General features: G+C 38.7%; 1 protein-coding gene across 5 annotated transcripts in view; it reads left to right on the top strand.

The window, feature by feature from the left end:
- The first annotated feature begins 7268 nt into the window (after positions 1-7268).
- The window catches only part of RBM45 (RNA binding motif protein 45), a 31523-nt gene continuing 21007 nt past the window's right edge, over positions 7269-17784 (top strand). For 4 of the 5 annotated variants that reach the window (XM_064286957.1, XM_064286956.1, XM_064286955.1 and 1 more), the window contains exons 1-5: positions 7269-7620; positions 10904-11026; positions 12887-13013; positions 16080-16202; positions 16949-17128. In XM_064286957.1, the coding sequence (XP_064143027.1) occupies positions 7321-7620; positions 10904-11026; positions 12887-13013; positions 16080-16202; positions 16949-17128 (853 nt within the window). In that variant the 5' untranslated portion in view covers positions 7269-7320. The remainder of the gene's footprint in view (positions 7621-10903; positions 11027-12886; positions 13014-16079; positions 16203-16948; positions 17129-17784) is intronic. The other variant, XM_064286958.1, reaches the window with a different exon arrangement.

Here is a 17784-nt window from a genome sequence, read left to right as displayed (position 1 = left end):
CACTTCGCTACCTTTAGTCACAGAAGTAGTACCTATGATCTTCTCAAAGCACATTAAAACCAAATAAAGATTCGTGAATGGCAGAAAGGGAGAGGGCAAGAAAACTAAAATCAAGGGAATTCATTTTGTGCTGTAATCATTTCGCACTCTACCAGCATTTAAGAAAAAAATATCTCACTGAAACAAGCATCTGATATGAAAATGATCATTCATCCAAGGATGAGGAGACAGAACAGCAAACACGTATGCTTACTATGTGCAGGCATGTTCTAAGCCCTCTATATATTATTGACTCATTTAATACTCATACCAGTCCTGTCAGGTAGGTACTATTACTAGCTCTAGTTTTACAGAAGAGGAAAATGAGACACAGAGATCTTAAGTAACTTATATGAGCTCAAATAGCTGGTGAGAGGTGGAGCCATAATAAACCTGTAATCCTAGAAGTTTAATTTTAACAATCCACCTCCAGAATGAACACTCTTAAGGCAACCCTGTGCTGGAACACAATTTCTGACACATTGCTGACGCTTAAAATTTTGTTCACCAAACTGAGTGAAGAGTGCTTAAAGATGGCTAGGTGAAATACTGTTTAATACACACACCACGGCCATTTCTCACTTTGTGTAAAGGAAAGTAGTAAAAACAACGCACCAATAAAGTGTTCAAATTATACAAAATCCACATAATTGAAGTGATGAAGGAGGGAGGAGAAATTCACCAGAACATTTTACACATGAATACTAAACAGACTCTAAAAGATTATTTGGGACCATGCGTGTTGGAGTGAAGCGTACTGAAGTGGAACGTAGTTATAAATATGTAACCCTGGGTTAATCACTTCACACCTTTAAACTTCACAGGTGTTTACAGCCTTTTTCTCTTCTAAGTGTCTATGGTTAAGTCCCAGAGCTGGAATAAAAATCTAGCTCTCCAAACCTCCAACCCGGGCCCTTCGATGCCATCCCCTCCACGTCACCCGCTCCCATGTAGAGGAAGACTTCTGCCATCCATGGGTGGAAGGCTCTACTCAGAATCAGACCCACTCAGAAATGTGAGAACGTGCAGAGGAGCCCTTCACTAGACAAAGCCTTCTGTTGCACTTAGGGACACCGGGGCCCCGCCAGCTAGCCGGACGGTCGGAGGCTCCTCTGGTAGTCCCAGAACAAAACTGCATCGGCCCGTACCAAGGCTTCACACTTCCCGGCTGTTGGCTCACCCCGACCCGGTCAGTCCTACCTACCGCAGGGCCAGCGGTGCCATCCTCTGCTTCCCCGGCGGCGCTCCGTAGCAGTCACTGAGGACACCGCGGGACCAGAGCCCGCGCCCCAAGCTCTAGTCGGACGGTCCAGAAGCCGCGCTTTGACACCCTGACGCCCTGAACCGCAGGCCCCACCTGGCATGTGCTTCTGCTGGACACAGCCAATGGCGGGCCTGCTTCACCGCACTGCTGATTGGCCCCCAGATCCCGCGGGATCTCAACTCTCGGGATTGAAGTCTTGCACTTACTGTGCGGCTCCTGGCTACACGTAATCGTACCGAAGTGAAAGTCCCTTCAGGGGACGATGGTCCCAAGCGCGTTGTTGGGTTTTTTTTTTATTTTATTTTAATCTTTGCTTAACCAAAGGGTTAAATTATCTGTGTATTTAGTGTGTACATAGTCTTGCTTGAAGTAGGAACTCAACTCTTAATGAATTGGTCCAGTAGCATTTGATCAAAGGACTCAAATCACATCAACAAAAGAAAAAAAAAAAAAAATCAAATGCTTACTATGGGCAAGGCACTGTGCCAAGCAACTTAGAGATACAAACACCAAACCTCAGTCCCAGTTTTCCATGAGCTACAAGCCAACTAGGGCAAGATGTAAATACATTAAAATTTAAATCGTTATAAATGAACTAAATAAAAATTCAATAATACAAGAACGGACAGCAAGGTTGTTGTGACTCATAGCGACTCCACGTGACAAACTAGAACTGCCCGTTAGGGTTTTCTAGGACCTGGCAATCTGCTCTTTTATGAAGATTACAGCTACGACAACGACAATCATTTCGGGAGCAGATCACCAGGTTTTTCTGCCACAGGATGGGTTCAAACCACCATCCCTTGGGTTAGCAGCCAAGCTTTTAACCGTTGTTGCACCACCAGGGCTCCTTGATTGCAAGGTAGCATGCTGCTAATTGCCAAAAGAGAGGGAGAGAGCGTGAATAGAAACAGAGTGAGTCCCGAAGGAATAAAGAAGGGAGATATGGAGGGGAGACTGAGAAAGCTACAAAAAGGACAAGGGTGCTAAAGGCTGAGAGAGGTAAGAAAAGCAAAGCTTTGTTCAGGAAAATGTGAGTAGGAAGAGTAGCTTAGCTATGGTTACATAGTTCGTGAAACATGAGTGGTAAGGCTGTGAAAGAGAAGGAAGAATATTAAAATACTTTTTCAACTGTTTAACAATCAAGGTACTTTGGAAGGTAATAGTGAAAATTTTGTGAATTAGCTATCTGGGAGGTTTACCCAATATTCTTGTTCTCTAAAGCAGTGCTGCCAATAGACACTTCTGTCAAGGAGAAAATATTCTTTCTGTGCTGTCCACTAGCTGAATATGCTCTTGAGCACTTGGAATGTGGCTAATGCGAGTGACTAACTGAATTTTTTTATTTTAATTTAAATAGCCACAATAACAAGATAAAATTTATTGAAAATAAAGACTATTGAATAAAAAGCTGGCCAGTTGTAACTATGTGTTGACCTGTGATCTACCCATTTAAAAGATAAGTGTATCATCAGATTGAATCAGAAGGACCAGGGAAAAATATGAAGAATTGAAATTATTTTCAAACTCATACAAAGACATGCAAACTGAAGAAGAAGAACAAAACTACTATTTATTAAGTGTCTGCCAGAGGCCAGGCCAGCTGCTTGCATACATAATCAGTGGCCTTACAGATGGGAAAAATGCAGGTTCAGGACCATATTCCTTCAGAACAATATAAAATGAAAGTTATTAATTGATTACCATTAAATATCAGTGGTAAAGCCGGGCAAAACTTTTTTTGATTCAATATAATGCATGAAGACTAATATCTCCAACCAACTAAGCCTTATTGTAATTACCTCATATTTTGAGAGACTTCAGAGAACAATAGCAAGAACTTACCACTTATTATCTCCTTACATTTAAAAAATAAGTCACAATATCCCCTCTGTCATTCTTTAAAAAGAAATTCACAAGAATTTTGGAAGGCATTTCAAAGGACATCTAAATTTCACGTGAAATAAATAAAAGTGTTTATCATGCTAATAATTAAAATAATAGGCTAAAACAAAAACCCGTTGCCGTCGAGTCGATTCCCACTCATAGTCCCTATAGGACAGAGTAGAACTGCCCCACAAGGTTTCCAAAGAGCGCCTGGTGGATTTGAACTGCTGACCTTTTGGTTACCAGCTGAACTCTTAACCACTCTGCCACCAGCGTTTCCCAATTATAGGCTACATGTCTAAAAATCTTGAAAATTTTTATTTCGCAAATGCCCAGCACATCTTTTCTCTAATGTAAAACGAAATAACAATTGTTCTTCCAAACCTCAGAATTTTCAAATGTTTTAGTTACTTGTATCCACAATCAATGCCCATGCAACCAGCAGCCAAAAAATCAAATGATGTATTGCACTGGGCAAATCTGCTGCAAAAGACCTCTTTAAAGTGTTTTAAAAAAGCAAGGATGTTACTTTGAGGACTAAAGGTGCGCTTGACCCAAGGCATGGTATTTTCTTCTTTTTTTAGTTGTGATTTAGGTGGAAGTTTGCATTGCAAATTAGTTTCTCATTAAACAGATAATGCACAAATTGTTTTGTGACACTGGTTGAAAGCCACGGTATTTTCAATCGCCTCATATGCATGCGAAAGCTGGACAAAGGAAGACTGAAGAAGAATTGATGCCTTTGAATTATGGTGTTGGCTAAGAGAATTGAATATACCACCAGAAGAAAGGAACGAATCTGTCTTGGAAAAAGTACAGCCAGAATGCTCCTTAAAAGCGAGGATGGTGAGACTTTGTCTCATGTACTTTGGACATATTACCAGGAGGGACCAGCCCCTAGACAAAGACATCATGTTCGGTAAAGTAGAAGGTCAGCGAAAACGAGGAAGACCCTCAATGAGATAGATTGACACAGGGGCTCCGACCATGGGCTCAAGCATAGCAGTGGTTGTGAGGATGACGGTGTAGGACTGGGCAGTGTTTCATTCTGTTGTATAAAGGATCACTATGAGTTGGAACCGATTTGATGGCAACTAACAACAATGACAACTAGTTACATGTGATTCATGTTCAAAGGTAATTATATATGATTTGAAACCTGATGACTGTGCCATTACAGAGTGATGAAAATGTTCTAAAATTTCTTGTGGCAGGCAATGGTTGCCCAATTCAGTGAACATACTAAAAACCAATTATTTGAAAATTTCAAATGGGTGAATTGTACGGTATGCAAAGATGTTAAAATATTAGTAAGTCATGAAGAAAACTGTATTTACTACATCTTCGCAATTTATAAGTAAACTTTTAATTTTACTTGAAATGTGGTATGTCACATGATTGAGTAGTAAAGAAAATTTGTTTTCCTACCATTTCCCAGTATTCCTGTCCCTGGTTTTATTTTATTCAATATTTTATCCCTTCTTTAAAAAAAAAAAATTAACTGCTCTGAATATTAGCCTAAAATTTTCAGGATACCCACCCGTAATCTTGATTGACAATGAATATTATGCAGTCTGTGGAGTTTAAGAAAATTATACATGTTTTCCACTAGATGGCACTAACAACACCCACAACACACACTTAGTATGTAAATATTTTTGTTCAGAATCTTTGAGCTTTCTTTCAAAATTGTTACACCACCACATTACTTTCACTCACATTGATTGGTCTTGGTAAAACCCAGAACCCAGTGCTGTCGAGTCAATGCCGACTCACAGCACCCTTATAGAACTGCCCCATAGAGTTTCCAAGGAGCGCCTGGCGGATTTGTAAGAGAAAGAAAAATGTAAAGCTATGGAAAGATCTTTCCTACGCTTCCTAAACCCTAGGATAAACAGAACCCTCATTTTACAACTGTGGAATGTAATACAAGGAGAAATTGACTTGTCCAAGATCACAATCTTGTCAGTGGAAAGGTCAAGGGTAGGAGTCCAGAACCCCTGACTCTTAGTTGCTATCACAAATTATACAATAGCAAGGGTAAAGGAGTGGACATCATAGACAAAGAAAAAAAAAAAGAAATCAAATCTCTATTGTGCCATTGTATACATACTATCTCATTTGTTTCTAAAAACTCCATATGCATTGTCTAGTACAATCCTAACGATTGGCTGCTAACCAAAAAGTCGGCAGTTCAAATCCACCAGACGCTCCTTGGAAACCCTATATAGGGCAGTTCTACTGTGTCCTATAGTGTCTCTATTAGTCAGAATCGACTCGCCGACAACAGATTTGGTTTTTTGATTATACAATTTTAGACTACTAATTCCATAAGTAGTCAAGCATTTGGCTGCTAACCAAAAGGTCAGCAATTCAAATTCACCAAACACTCCTTGGAAACCCTGTGGGGCAGTTCTACTCTGTCCTATAGGGTCGCTATGTGTCGGAATGGACTGGACGATGGCATTGGGTTGTTTTTTTTTTTTAATTCCACGAGGGAAGGTGGTCACTTTGTTTAATACTATATCCCCTTGAGGATAGTGAATTACCCAACACATAGTAGACAGCCAAATATACTTGTTAATTGAATAAACGATGAATTAATTAAGCTTGACAACAACTGTTATTTAGTAAAAAAAAAAAAAAAAGTAGGTAATATTATTTGTGCTTTACAGTTGAGGAAACTGAAGCTGGAAATAAGTAACTTGCCCAAGTTCTATGTTTACCACAATCTGACATTATTTTGCATAGAATTACATTTTACTTGTAAGATTTCCACAATAGAAAAAAAGGTCCCTGAGAGCAGGGATCATGTCTTTTGTGTTTCCCATTGTATGTCTAGCTTTTTGCACAGAGTCTGGCATACAGTCAAGCCCAAACCCGTTGCTGTCGTGTTGATGCCAACTCAGCGACCCTGTAGGACAGAGTAGAAGTGCCCCCATAGAGTTCCCAAGGAGCACCTGGTGAATTCAACTTGCCGACATTTTGGTTAGCAGCCAAACTCTTAACCACTACACCACCAGGATTTCCTGGCACATGGTAGGCACACAAAAAATATTTATCTGTTTGGCTTCCTAATAACCCAGGTCTTAAAAGCCTGGCCTTGGACATTCAAACAGTTCTGCTCCTGGGCCACTTTCTGGTCTATTCCTTACGTTTCATTCCAACATCACTGCTAAATTCAGGCCTTGTTTCTGGATTTCTCCTGGTTTTCTGCTGACCTCTCCTCCAAGGCCTGTTAACAAGCCTTAGAAGCCAGTACACCCTTCCTACTTTGCTTTCATCCATGATTTCCCTTAGTTGCACAGTTTAGCAATCTACGTTTTTGGTTCTCAAACCCCCTGGGGATGCAGTGGGAGTAGATCAGCAGCCAGGGTTGGTTCTGGGTTTGGCTCTGTAATTTGTATGTCTATGACCTTTGGCTATTCTTTGGGCCTCAATTTTCTCATCTCTAATAAATGAGGCTGGTTTTGGATGATCTCAAAGATTCAGTTCAGCTTTTAGGCTGTGTGATTTTAACTTTGTCCTACAGTGGCCCTCAGCACAGTTACTAAAGGGCTCAACTGCTAACCTAAACGTTCCGGCTCAAACCCACACCCACTAGCCACTTAGAAAGATGTGGCAGTCTGCTTCCACAAAGATTTACAGCCTTGGAGACGCTACGAGGCCGTTCTACTCTGTCCTATAGGGTCACCATGAGTGGGAATCGACCTGACGGCAGTAGGTTCTTTACAGTGGCCTTCAACTGAGCTTATGACTAAGATGGCAAATTTTGGGGACGAATCCTTGGGTTCTTAGGGGGTGGAATGAAGACTGTGCTGGAAAAGCCTGGAATCAGGCAGGGCAGCTCTGGCCTCAGGGAACAAGGATTGCACACTTGATGTTCAGGCTTTGGTGTAACAGGTTTGGAGACCTGAACCTAGTCAGGTTACCCCGCGTCGCCAGGGGGCGCTATAGGCTTCTCCCCGGAAGCCGACGCCCTACGCGGCCGGACAGCCCCCGGCGACGGACTATTCCGTCTTCCGGAGGCGGAGCGCCGTCCCCGCAACGGCTGGGTGTGCGACTGCGGCCGTTGCTGGCGCTGCGGAAGCCGCTAGGGCTGAGGGCCGTCCGCGGCGGGCTGGAGAGCCATGGACGAAGCGGGCGGCTGTGCGAGCGGCGGGGGCTTCCGACCGGGCGTAAATAGCCTAGATGAGCCGCCTAACAGTCGCATCTTCCTGGTGATCAGCAAGTACACGCCTGAGTCAGTGCTGAGGGAGCGCTTCTCGCCCTTCGGCGAGATCCAGGACATCTGGGTGGTGCGGGACAAACACACCAAGGAGTCCAAGGGCATCGCCTTCGTCAAGTTTGCCCGCAGCTCGCAGGCCTGCAGGGCCATGGAGGAGATGCACGGCCAGTGCCTCAGCCCCAACGACACCAAGCCCATCAAGGTCCGGGTGCCCGCAGGGGCGGTGTCAGGGTGGTTGTGTTGGGGTGGAGGTGGGGGAGATTGTTAGAACGTCGGTCCCCGGGAGCGGACCAGCAGCCCGTGGCATTTCCGGGGGTACTGGGGAATGGCTGTGGGGAGGGCTCTCTCAGGAACCCCCTTCTCCGAAGCCGTGAGGTAGTGCGGGAGTTGGGGGCGGGGAGGAGGTGCGGAGAGAACGTCCGCCCCCGAGAGGGACTCGGGCCGCAAAGTTGCAGAGGCTGGGCCTCCCCGCACTCCTGTTGGTCTCGAATCAGAAAGTCTTTAATCCACCGCCCGACTCTAACCCTGGTCTTATTTGAGTACTTCTCTCACCATCCTCCCGCAGATGCCCCCATTTACCATGTGTAAAAACGTGTAACTTTTTCATCAGGTAGGTATGGCACTTTTCATACAAGTACATAAAGCTGCCTTGATATGAGCATTTTCCCAAAACCAAGCAAAAAAAGTATGCATGTAGATAAAATTAGTGCAGGTAATTAAAACTGCTTCATCTGCACATTCTTCTAATAACCCCTATTTGTGAAGGTATCGATAGCATGCATTCGGTTCTTCACACTCTCTGTTACTGCCACATTGCTTTAAAAACAGACCTCAGAGTCAAATCATTGTGGTGGTATTGTGCGTTTTTGTATTACTGAACGATTGTATTTATACTCTTAGTTCACCCTGGTGGTATTTATATTGTTTCCATACTTACTCCTCTAAAATGAAGATAATGCCCCATGGGAAGGCCATTTTGAGGGTTATTTGAGGTAGTCTATGCTTTTAGCACAATTCCTGGCACAAGGTAAGCTCTCAGTAGATCCTTGTTGGTCAGTAGCAATCAAAATGTCATTCCTTACTTGCTGAGAAGTCTAATCAAGACCCAGTAGTGAGTGAAACCCTGATAATTGCCTAAACTGCTCCCTTCACCTGTCCGGTAGAAATAGTTGGTGTATATGTAATTCTGTTGTCAGAGCTTTCCACAAAAACTGTCCCCCCCAACATTTTTTAACACAGACTGTTGAGAAGAGTATTAATATGCATTTAGAAATGGAAAAAAAAAGAAATGAAGGACTCAGATATTTCAGTCTCTGGAAGTCTCCCTTATAGCTCCATCCACAGAAGAGAAAAAGCCTCAGAATATATCGACAACACAATAGATATCCATTTTTCCCCTTACTCACCTCTTTGAAGTGGGTCAGAACAGGGCATCAACAAAATTAATTTTAAGGCCACAGTATATGCTAGATCAGAGGTTAACAAACATTTTCTGTAAAGGGCCAATTAGTAAATACTTTAGGTTTTATAGGCCACATACTAATCTCTGTTGCATATTCTTATTTTTAACAATGCTTTTAAAATGTAAAAACAATTCTTAGATCATGGATTATACAAAAACAGGGAGCTGTAGTTTGTTACCCTGCACTAGATTGCTAATTTTCATCTCTTTGCAATTATGATTGTCATAGCTTAGTGGAGAGGATTTTTAAACCTAAAAGATGCCACTTCCCTTAATTAAATTTTCATATACGGAAGTCCCAACACTAAAATATACACTTCCTTTCAGCAGCAAAGAAATTAAAGTGATTGTTCCCAAAGAACTAATGTTTACTTTTTTTTTTTTTTTTTAACATTTTTGTCCACTCACTTTCAGCCAGAGAGCTGTTTCACTACAGTACCTAGCTAGGTAGTCTAATTTCTTCAGCAGCAGCCTCTTGGGCTGTCGTCCACCAAAACCAAGGTAGTGTTTTCAGTATCTCCAGTTAAATTACCATATGCAGGCCTCTATATTACCTCTCCCACCCCCACTTCCTGAGCACTCCAAAAAAATGTTTGGATCTTAACACTATAAAGTGAAGAAAAAACAATTCACAGCAAACCCCTGTTCCTCATGAGAAAAAAAGGAGAGGCAGCAAGTAAGAATTAATTTACTTCTTCACAGAAGTCACAAGAATGATTACTTGGAGTTGGAGGTAGAGGTGACTGGGAATGACAGTAGGGAGCCTTCTGGGTTAATGGGAATTCTCCATATCTTGATCTGGATGGTGGTCATGCTGGTATATACTTACAAGCATCTCAAACTGTACACTTAAGATTTGTGCACTTTATGTACCTCACTGATTTTTTTTTAATTGTGAAAATAAACACACCAAAACATTCGCCAACTCATTGATTATAAACCTAAAAAAAAAAATAGAAAAAAATTTGCACCTGAGCTTAGACCAAAGTAAACTGGGCCACAAAGCACATGCCACAACATGGAAGGACAGAGAAACTGGCCTGACTTGCTACTCCTTACCACTCATGCAGACTGAGGAGAGCAAGTTGGCTGGGTTGGATAACCTACCAGACACCAATGCACAGAGACCCTGCCCTATCAGTGTCCTGGCATCTAATAATCTGAATAGAAACTTATTGAGAGGGGATGGCGGGAGCTGAAGGACAGAAGCAAGAGTGGAAATAAAAAAAACAGAAGTCATTATTTCCATTAATAGGCTCTCACTGACAAGAGTTAGTTATAAATAGCTTGAAAATGAGAGTACGAAAGATAAAAAGATCAGTGAGGAACCAGCAGAGGGCCAGGTGGGAATGTTAGAAACCAATAGCAGGGCAAAGAAACGGCAGCAGCAAATAGATTAGAAATGAAAATTAGGTAAGAAAACCTTCAACTTCCTCATTTTCTCCTGAAAGGAAATAAGAGAGTTCAGGTGTCTTGGGCAGAAAGGCCAATCCAAGTATTGATTTACTTCTATGCAGTAGGTAATTAACAAACCTCAGCTAGTCTGGTAGCAGAACATGAAATTTACAGCAAATGTTTATGCAGCAGTAAAAATCAAGGTGCTATCTCCAAAGTACAAGGTTAAGGAATCTACTCCCAATTAAGTAATTTTTATACATACCCATTTTGTATGTTATAGATTTTGATTACACATATAGGATTTCAGAGTAGTCGTTCATAGATTTTTTCAATTGCTTTCAAAGAGCACTGTTGACTTAATAAAGGTTAGATTTTAAATTAAGATTTCCCGACTATTGCTCTTTCTAAACAAAAATAACAAATAGAAACATATTTGGAAAAAATGACAATACAATGAAGAGATTGATATTATCTCACATAAAAAACCGTTGCAATAAAGACTGGAAAAAATTTTTTGATAAGACATAAATCCCATGCATATAATCATGAAGTAAGTATACTTAAGGAATAGGAAAAGAGTTGATTTTTTTTTTTTTTTAATTATCTTTTGGTTTTTGTTCCTTAGGTTTTCATTGCTCAGTCCAGATCATCTGGAAGTCACCGAGATGTTGAAGATGAAGAGCTTACAAGAATCTTTGTTATGATACCAAAATCCTACACAGAAGAAGATCTACGGGAAAAATTTAAGGTATTTATGTCTTCAAATCAGCCAGCATCTGTGATATGTTGTATGGTTACTGAAATCTGAAGTATTTTTTGAGTTAGATCATTAAATTGGTGGTAGAGAAGAAAATAGCTGTTTTTAGATCTTTGAATATTTAACCTAAAACTCTTTAAAGAATATATAAAAACTGGGAAATAATAACTACAACTCTGAACCTATAGCAAGATCATAGTAAATGAAATTTAAAGATAATTTAAAATTTCTTTTTAGCTATTGATTTTTATATGTGCTGATATATTCCCACAAAAATTACTAAAAAGCAGTCTTAAAATTGTTTTGAGTTGTACTTTTTTTCAAACTCTGCCAGTACTGTGAATCAAGTGGACAGTGAACTAGAAAGAAAAGAAACAAGTTATGAAAAGTAATTTTCAAACTTCCTTCTGCAACCCCAATTGAGTATAGAGTACTACAGAAATAAATACTTGAATTTGTGAAAGTCTTGTGTATATTTTCACCACAATAAAAAATAGTAATAACAAATATCAAAAATACATATTCCATACTTCTTCTAATAGTAAGAAAAAAGCTTTTTTAACCTTCTGTATTTGTAAATTTTTATCTTTTTCTGAGTGAGCAAATAAGACCATTTTTATCTAGAGAGCAATTTAAGTTGCTAATTGCTTAGAGAATTTTATAAGATAATTAAATGATCAATTTATATTCCTTATTTCTTCCAACATAAAAAGTAAATATTTACCCTGTATTTCTCATATAAGTTATTAACTTCCCGAGCTAATCAGTGTCTTTTAGAAATATTCTTTTTAAGAGGCCCCTGTTAGGCAGACAAATCATTATAGCTAGTGTTGGGTGTTTACTGTGTCCCATGCCCTGTATGAGCATTTCATGCCTATTAGTTCATTTAACCTTTAAAAAAACCTTGTGAGATAGTTACTGCTGTTAGTCTCATTTAACAAGTAAGTAGGAGACAGGCACAGAAAGGATAAGTATGCCGCCAGTTATTAAATGGTAGAGCCAAAATTTGAATCTAAAAAGTCTAATTTCACAAATACCATCCGTAACAGCTACAGAACAGATCTTTGGAGCTATCCAGACCAAATTCTTGCTCTACCTCTGTGACCTTCCAAACTCTGTTGCCTTTCCTACTCATAACAACCCTATAGGACAAAGTAGAACTGCCCCATAGGGTTTCTAAGGAGTGGCTAGTGGATTTGAACTGCTGACCTTTTAATTAGCAGCTGAGCTCTTCACCACTGTGCTACCACGGCTTCTCTGTGACCTTAGTCAAGTTTTAATCTCTCTAAGGCCCACGTTCCTCCCCTGTGAGATAAGCAATATAATGTACATATGTTTGAAGTACTGTTGTGACATTAAGATACTATTGTGTATGTAAAGTGGACCCCTGATGACACAGTGGTTAAGAGCTCAGGCTGCTAACCAAAAAGTCAGCAGTACAAATCCACCAGCCACTCTTCGGAAACTCTATGGTGCAGTTCTGTTCTGTCCTACAGAGTCACTATGAATCAACTTGACAGCAGCAGGTTTGGTTTTATATGTAAAGCAAGTACTCAGTAAATGAAAATTATCATTATATTGGTTAGGTCCTTAATTTATTTTTAATTAATTATTGTTTAGCAATAGAATTCTTAGATACTCTTTATATTATATACTATTTATATCATTATTATTATTTTTTAGCACCTCATTAATTTGTAACATTTTGATGTAATCATTAAAAATGGCTATGAATTGTAATTCTACTTTTCTTTGCGAGAGGCACAACTAAGCATAAATATTATTTCTGAAAAAAATCTCTTCAGTTATTAATTTTGACTCCCCTAAAATCATTTTTTTTAACTCTCATAGGTATATGGAGATATCGAGTATTGCAGCATTATTAAGAATAAAGTCACTGGAGAAAGTAAAGGTTTGGGCTATGTGCGATACTTAAAACCATCACAAGCTGCCCAAGCAATAGAAAACTGTGATCGAAGTAAGGATGTGTTTGGCTAACATTGTTGAAGCCTTTGAAAAAATTCTGATTACTCTAAATAACTGAGTCTAATAGTAGTTTTTACTAATAACTGTATCTGCTAATTTAATTGTCGTGGGGGGGAGGTTAAATATGTATAGCCCTAGGATGAAAGTTATTTTGGGATTATAATCTGTTAAAGCATTCACTGAGGCACTATCTTGAGGAGAAATGTGATTAACTATATTAACTTTTAGATCATAAGTGAAAATAATATTGTCACACTGGGGTTATTTTATAAGTTTATTTTTTTTTAAGTGTTTTAGAATTTCTGAACTTTATAAAAAGATTGATTTACTCCTTCAATTTTATATTTTTTACATAGAAAATACAAGTTTTTTGTAATATTTGCTCATAGTTAGCCTAAACCCTGTTAATATACTAAATAGAATCAAGTAGATTAATAAACATACAGGTTAAGGATAAGATTTATAAAGTTTCCTAACATAGGTAATTAAATATAGATTGGATTAATTTCAAGCTAGCATGTAATTAATTGAATCTTCTGCTTTGCTAGTATACGTAATGAGGAATAAATTTTTTAAAGAAGCCAACCAAAATATTCTTTATTGTCTTGTTTCTGATTATATTGATCTTTAGAAATGAGATGTGGAATAGTTAAATTAGTGAGTTTTAGGATACTTTCAAAATCTGCACAAACTGGCAAGAATTACTGTTAATCAGTAGAATTCTTAGATACTATCAAGGTACATACCAAAATCTTCTCCTAGATCCTTCTAATTTAATTTTATTTAGCCAGCATTTATTGAGTACCTGTGGTATACCCATCAATATGCTAAGACAAACCCGCTGCCAAGTCGATGCCAACTCATAGCGACAGTATATGCTAAGTAGGTGGATACAAATGGAATATATGGCAGCTCTGGCCTTTAAGGAATTTAAAGCTATATTGGGTGGTGTCATAGGTATCTTGTGCAGCCATACAGAAATACCACAAGTGGATGGCTTCAACACATTGAAGTTTATTCTCTCACAGCCTAGTAGGCTAGAAGTCCAAATTCAGGGTGTCAGCTCCAGGCGAAGGCTTTCTCTCTGTTGGCTCTGAAGCAAAGCCCTTGTCGTCAATCTTCCCCTGCCTTAAGGAGCTTCTCAGCGCAGGGTCCCAGGATCCAAAGGACATACTCTGCTTCTGGCAGTAGTTTCTTGGTTGTATGAGATTCCCCAAGTCTCTCTGTTTGCTTCTCTTTTTTATATATCAAAAGAGATTGATTTAAGACACAGTCTAATCTCGTAGATTATGTCTTGCCTCATTAACATAACTGCTGCTCATCACACCTCATTAACATCACAACCCATTGCCATTGACTGGACCCGGTAGGACAGAGTAGAACTGCTCCATAGGGTTTCCAAGGAGCGCCTGGTGAATTCAAATTCCAAACCTTTTGGTTAGCAGCAGTAGCTCTTAACCACTACGCCATCAGGGTTTCCGTTAACATCATAGACATAGGGTTTACAATACAAGAAAATCACATCAGATGACAAAATGGTGGACAGTCATATAATACCTGGAATCATGGCCTAGCTAAGTTGACACATATTATTAGGGGACACAATTCAATCCATAACAGGTAGGTAAGACCTAAGAGGCAAAAAATAGTAAAGGAATGATCAATTTTTTTTTAAGTCGCTTTGAAAGCAGGGTATGTATCTTATTTGTCTTTCTGTCCCCTCAAGTACCTAGCATAGTAATAAGCCCTCAGTAGATATTTATTGAGGTCTTTATCAACGATACTGCCATTTATAGTGGACTCAATAAAAATTTACCACTTGAAAAAAATGTTCAAAAGGGCGTGGTATTAGTTTATCAGTGATGAACAGTAAGCAAGCTGAATGAGCACAGAAACGCATCCAGAAGAAGGTTGGACTTGATTCTGATACAGAGTAGGCAAAACAGAAGGTGAAAGCAGCGTTAACAAAGGCACAGAACTAGGAGTGAACACATCTTGTACTTAGTACTATGAAGGCAACAGTCTGAGTGAAGCATAATATTCCTGTTCAGAAATTTTGAAACAGAGTTAATTGGGTATGCTAGACCCACATATGGAAGATTAGGAAGAGTTTGAGCTTAGTCCACATTAGGAATCCTTTCTAGATTGTTAATAATAACAAAAGCCATTTTAGAACAGTTGCTCTGGCCATATTGTCAACGATGGATTTCTGTAATCCAGAATCCAAACTGGTTGGTTTTATCCTTTTTGGAGCCATTGAATAATACGATGAAAGCTGTGAACTATCACCCTTAAAAAATGCCCACGTGCCACTGAGCTTTTGTTAAGGGTGATGGAAAAATTTGGAAACATAATGGTGATCATTGCACAACATGATGTACACAATGTTGATGAATTGTACATTTGAAGAATATTGAAATGGCAAATGTATTGTCACATATATATTTACCACAATAAATAAATCTTTTTTAAAATGTTAAATGCTCATATGTACATATATGCATAAACATTTTCTTTAAAGTTTCAGAAAGTTCATGGAACCTTCCCACCCTCTGAAGCTCATCCTTGAGCACCTGGTTTAGAACTCTGAATTCAGAGGCAAGGAGACCTGTTAAACGGCTGTTGCAGTTCATTGAAGAGAATCTAAATTTTAAAAAGACAGGGAGATTAAAGTAGAAGATAGCATATTCTAAGCATATTTCAAAGGAAGACTCTTGATGACAGGTTGAATATGAAGAAATCCTATAGGATTATGATATTGAGAAGCCTGGGATGATGTGTGGTGTCATCTGTACTAGGGAGAGGTTTGAAGGGATAGCATAGAATTGCTTCTCTTTCATGTCTACATTGACCCATGATTTGGGATTCTTGCTGTTCTCATTTACACTTTGACATCTTCCAGAAGGCAAAGAACTAGGTCTGGTGGAGGTGGCCATTGTTATAATTTTTACAATTATAATACCAGGTCAAGCCCTAGCAGTCAAATATATTTGCAGGTTTGTTAAATTTGGTATGAAGCTTGAAATTCATGTATTCTTGCCCTCCCCTCCCCCCCCAGGTTTTAAGGCAATCTTGGCTGAACCTAAAAATAAAGCGTCTGAATCCTCTGAACAAGATCATTATAGTAGTATGAGGCAGGAGACTTTGGGACATGAACCTAGAGTAAATATGTTTCCGTTTGGTAAGTGGGCTGCCATTATTTTAATAGTTTAAGTAATATATGCAATCTGATTTGAGTTTTTTTTTAAATACTCTTTCATCATGTAGTGAATAAAAATTTTCAGAATGTAATTGTTTTTCCTAGGAAGTTGGTCATGACTCTTAATGTCCATAATATTTAACACTTATTTTATTGAACTTATTTCCTATTATAGTTTTTTTGTATTTATACATTATATAAATATTAGATTATGTCACTGCCACTTTTGGGGGTGAGCTTCTGCCTCTGCAGCTGACCAGAAAATACGGAAGACATACAAACTCCCCCTCGGTATGAGCTCTAAAATTTTGTCCCAGAACAATTACTGCTTTAAAATTAGGGCTAGAGAAGTGAGAGGAATGACAAAAGTAAAAGTTAGAAAATTAGAAAAAGAGGGAAATGAATGATGAAATTTATGAATTAAAATGTTTTGACAAACTTTCAGCTTGTATTTTACAGTTTTGCATACTAAACTAATTCCTGTGAAGTTAGGCTACACATTTCTGCATTTCAGTTTGAAGGAAATGGGGGAGTGGAGAGAGTTGTCTGTTTTCTTGTCATTGATCCCTTCTGATAGTGCTGCTTACCAAGAGTATATATAAAATATAGTGTCTTTGTTCAATATGCAGACTTAATAAAAGTTAATTTTACTTTCTAGTACCTAAAATGTTAAATGAGCTTTTGAGTGTATAGAAATTTAAAGATTTACTTTTTTTATATTATTGGAGAACAACAACCTGAATTTGCAAGTTTTGAAAAGAATGACAACAGAGGACAGGAAGCTATCTCCAAACGCTTGTCAGTTGTATCAAGAGTTCCTTTCACTGAGGAGCAGCTTTTCAGCATTTTTGATATAGTACCAGGATTGGAATATTGTGAAGTTCAACGAGATCCTTATTCAAATTATGGTAAAATGATTTCTATAATTTTTTTAATTAAACTGTGTTTTGTTAAAGTGACTTTTCTCCAGTGATACCTTTTATGTCAGATAAACTGTGTGACAAGAATTATAGATTTCCTTTTTCTCCATCTTAGATTGAACACAGTGATACCTTAACAGCCAAACCTCTAGGAATACACCTCTTTTATGCTAAGTCATTTACTTTAAAATGTATGTATATTTTAACTCCCATAATGTAGAATATTCTTTATTTCCAGTCATGCAATGAAGATACCTCGGACTAGGGTCTGTGTACTCTGTTGATGAAAGCTAGGCAAAGTTATAAAGCCCTTAAAGTTTCCTTTTCACCCCTAAGTCCCTTTTTTCCTAAACTTTATACCCCTAAATGAAACTCCTTCCCTTCATTTAAAGCCTCTAGATGCCCTATTTGTCTGCTTCTTCCCACAGAATACAAACAAGGCTTTATATCAGCCATTTGAACGTGTTGACTAGTTAATTGATTAAACCCATTATCTAGTGTTACCTTAATCCATTCTTGTGTTTTAAGCCTTTTGATTTTGAATTTCAAAGTAGATTCCAAAAAATAAAAAGTTAAGAAGTACTGATTTATAGGTATATCTATGCCATATAAGAAAAGCCAGTATCCTAAACTTAAATTCACTG

This window comes from Loxodonta africana, chromosome 6 (assembly GCF_030014295.1).
Source record: "Loxodonta africana isolate mLoxAfr1 chromosome 6, mLoxAfr1.hap2, whole genome shotgun sequence".
NCBI classification, from domain to species: Eukaryota; Metazoa; Chordata; class Mammalia; order Proboscidea; family Elephantidae; genus Loxodonta; species Loxodonta africana.
The sequence above is the reverse complement of the archived record's forward strand: the minus strand, read 5'-3'. Positions and strand labels throughout refer to the sequence as shown.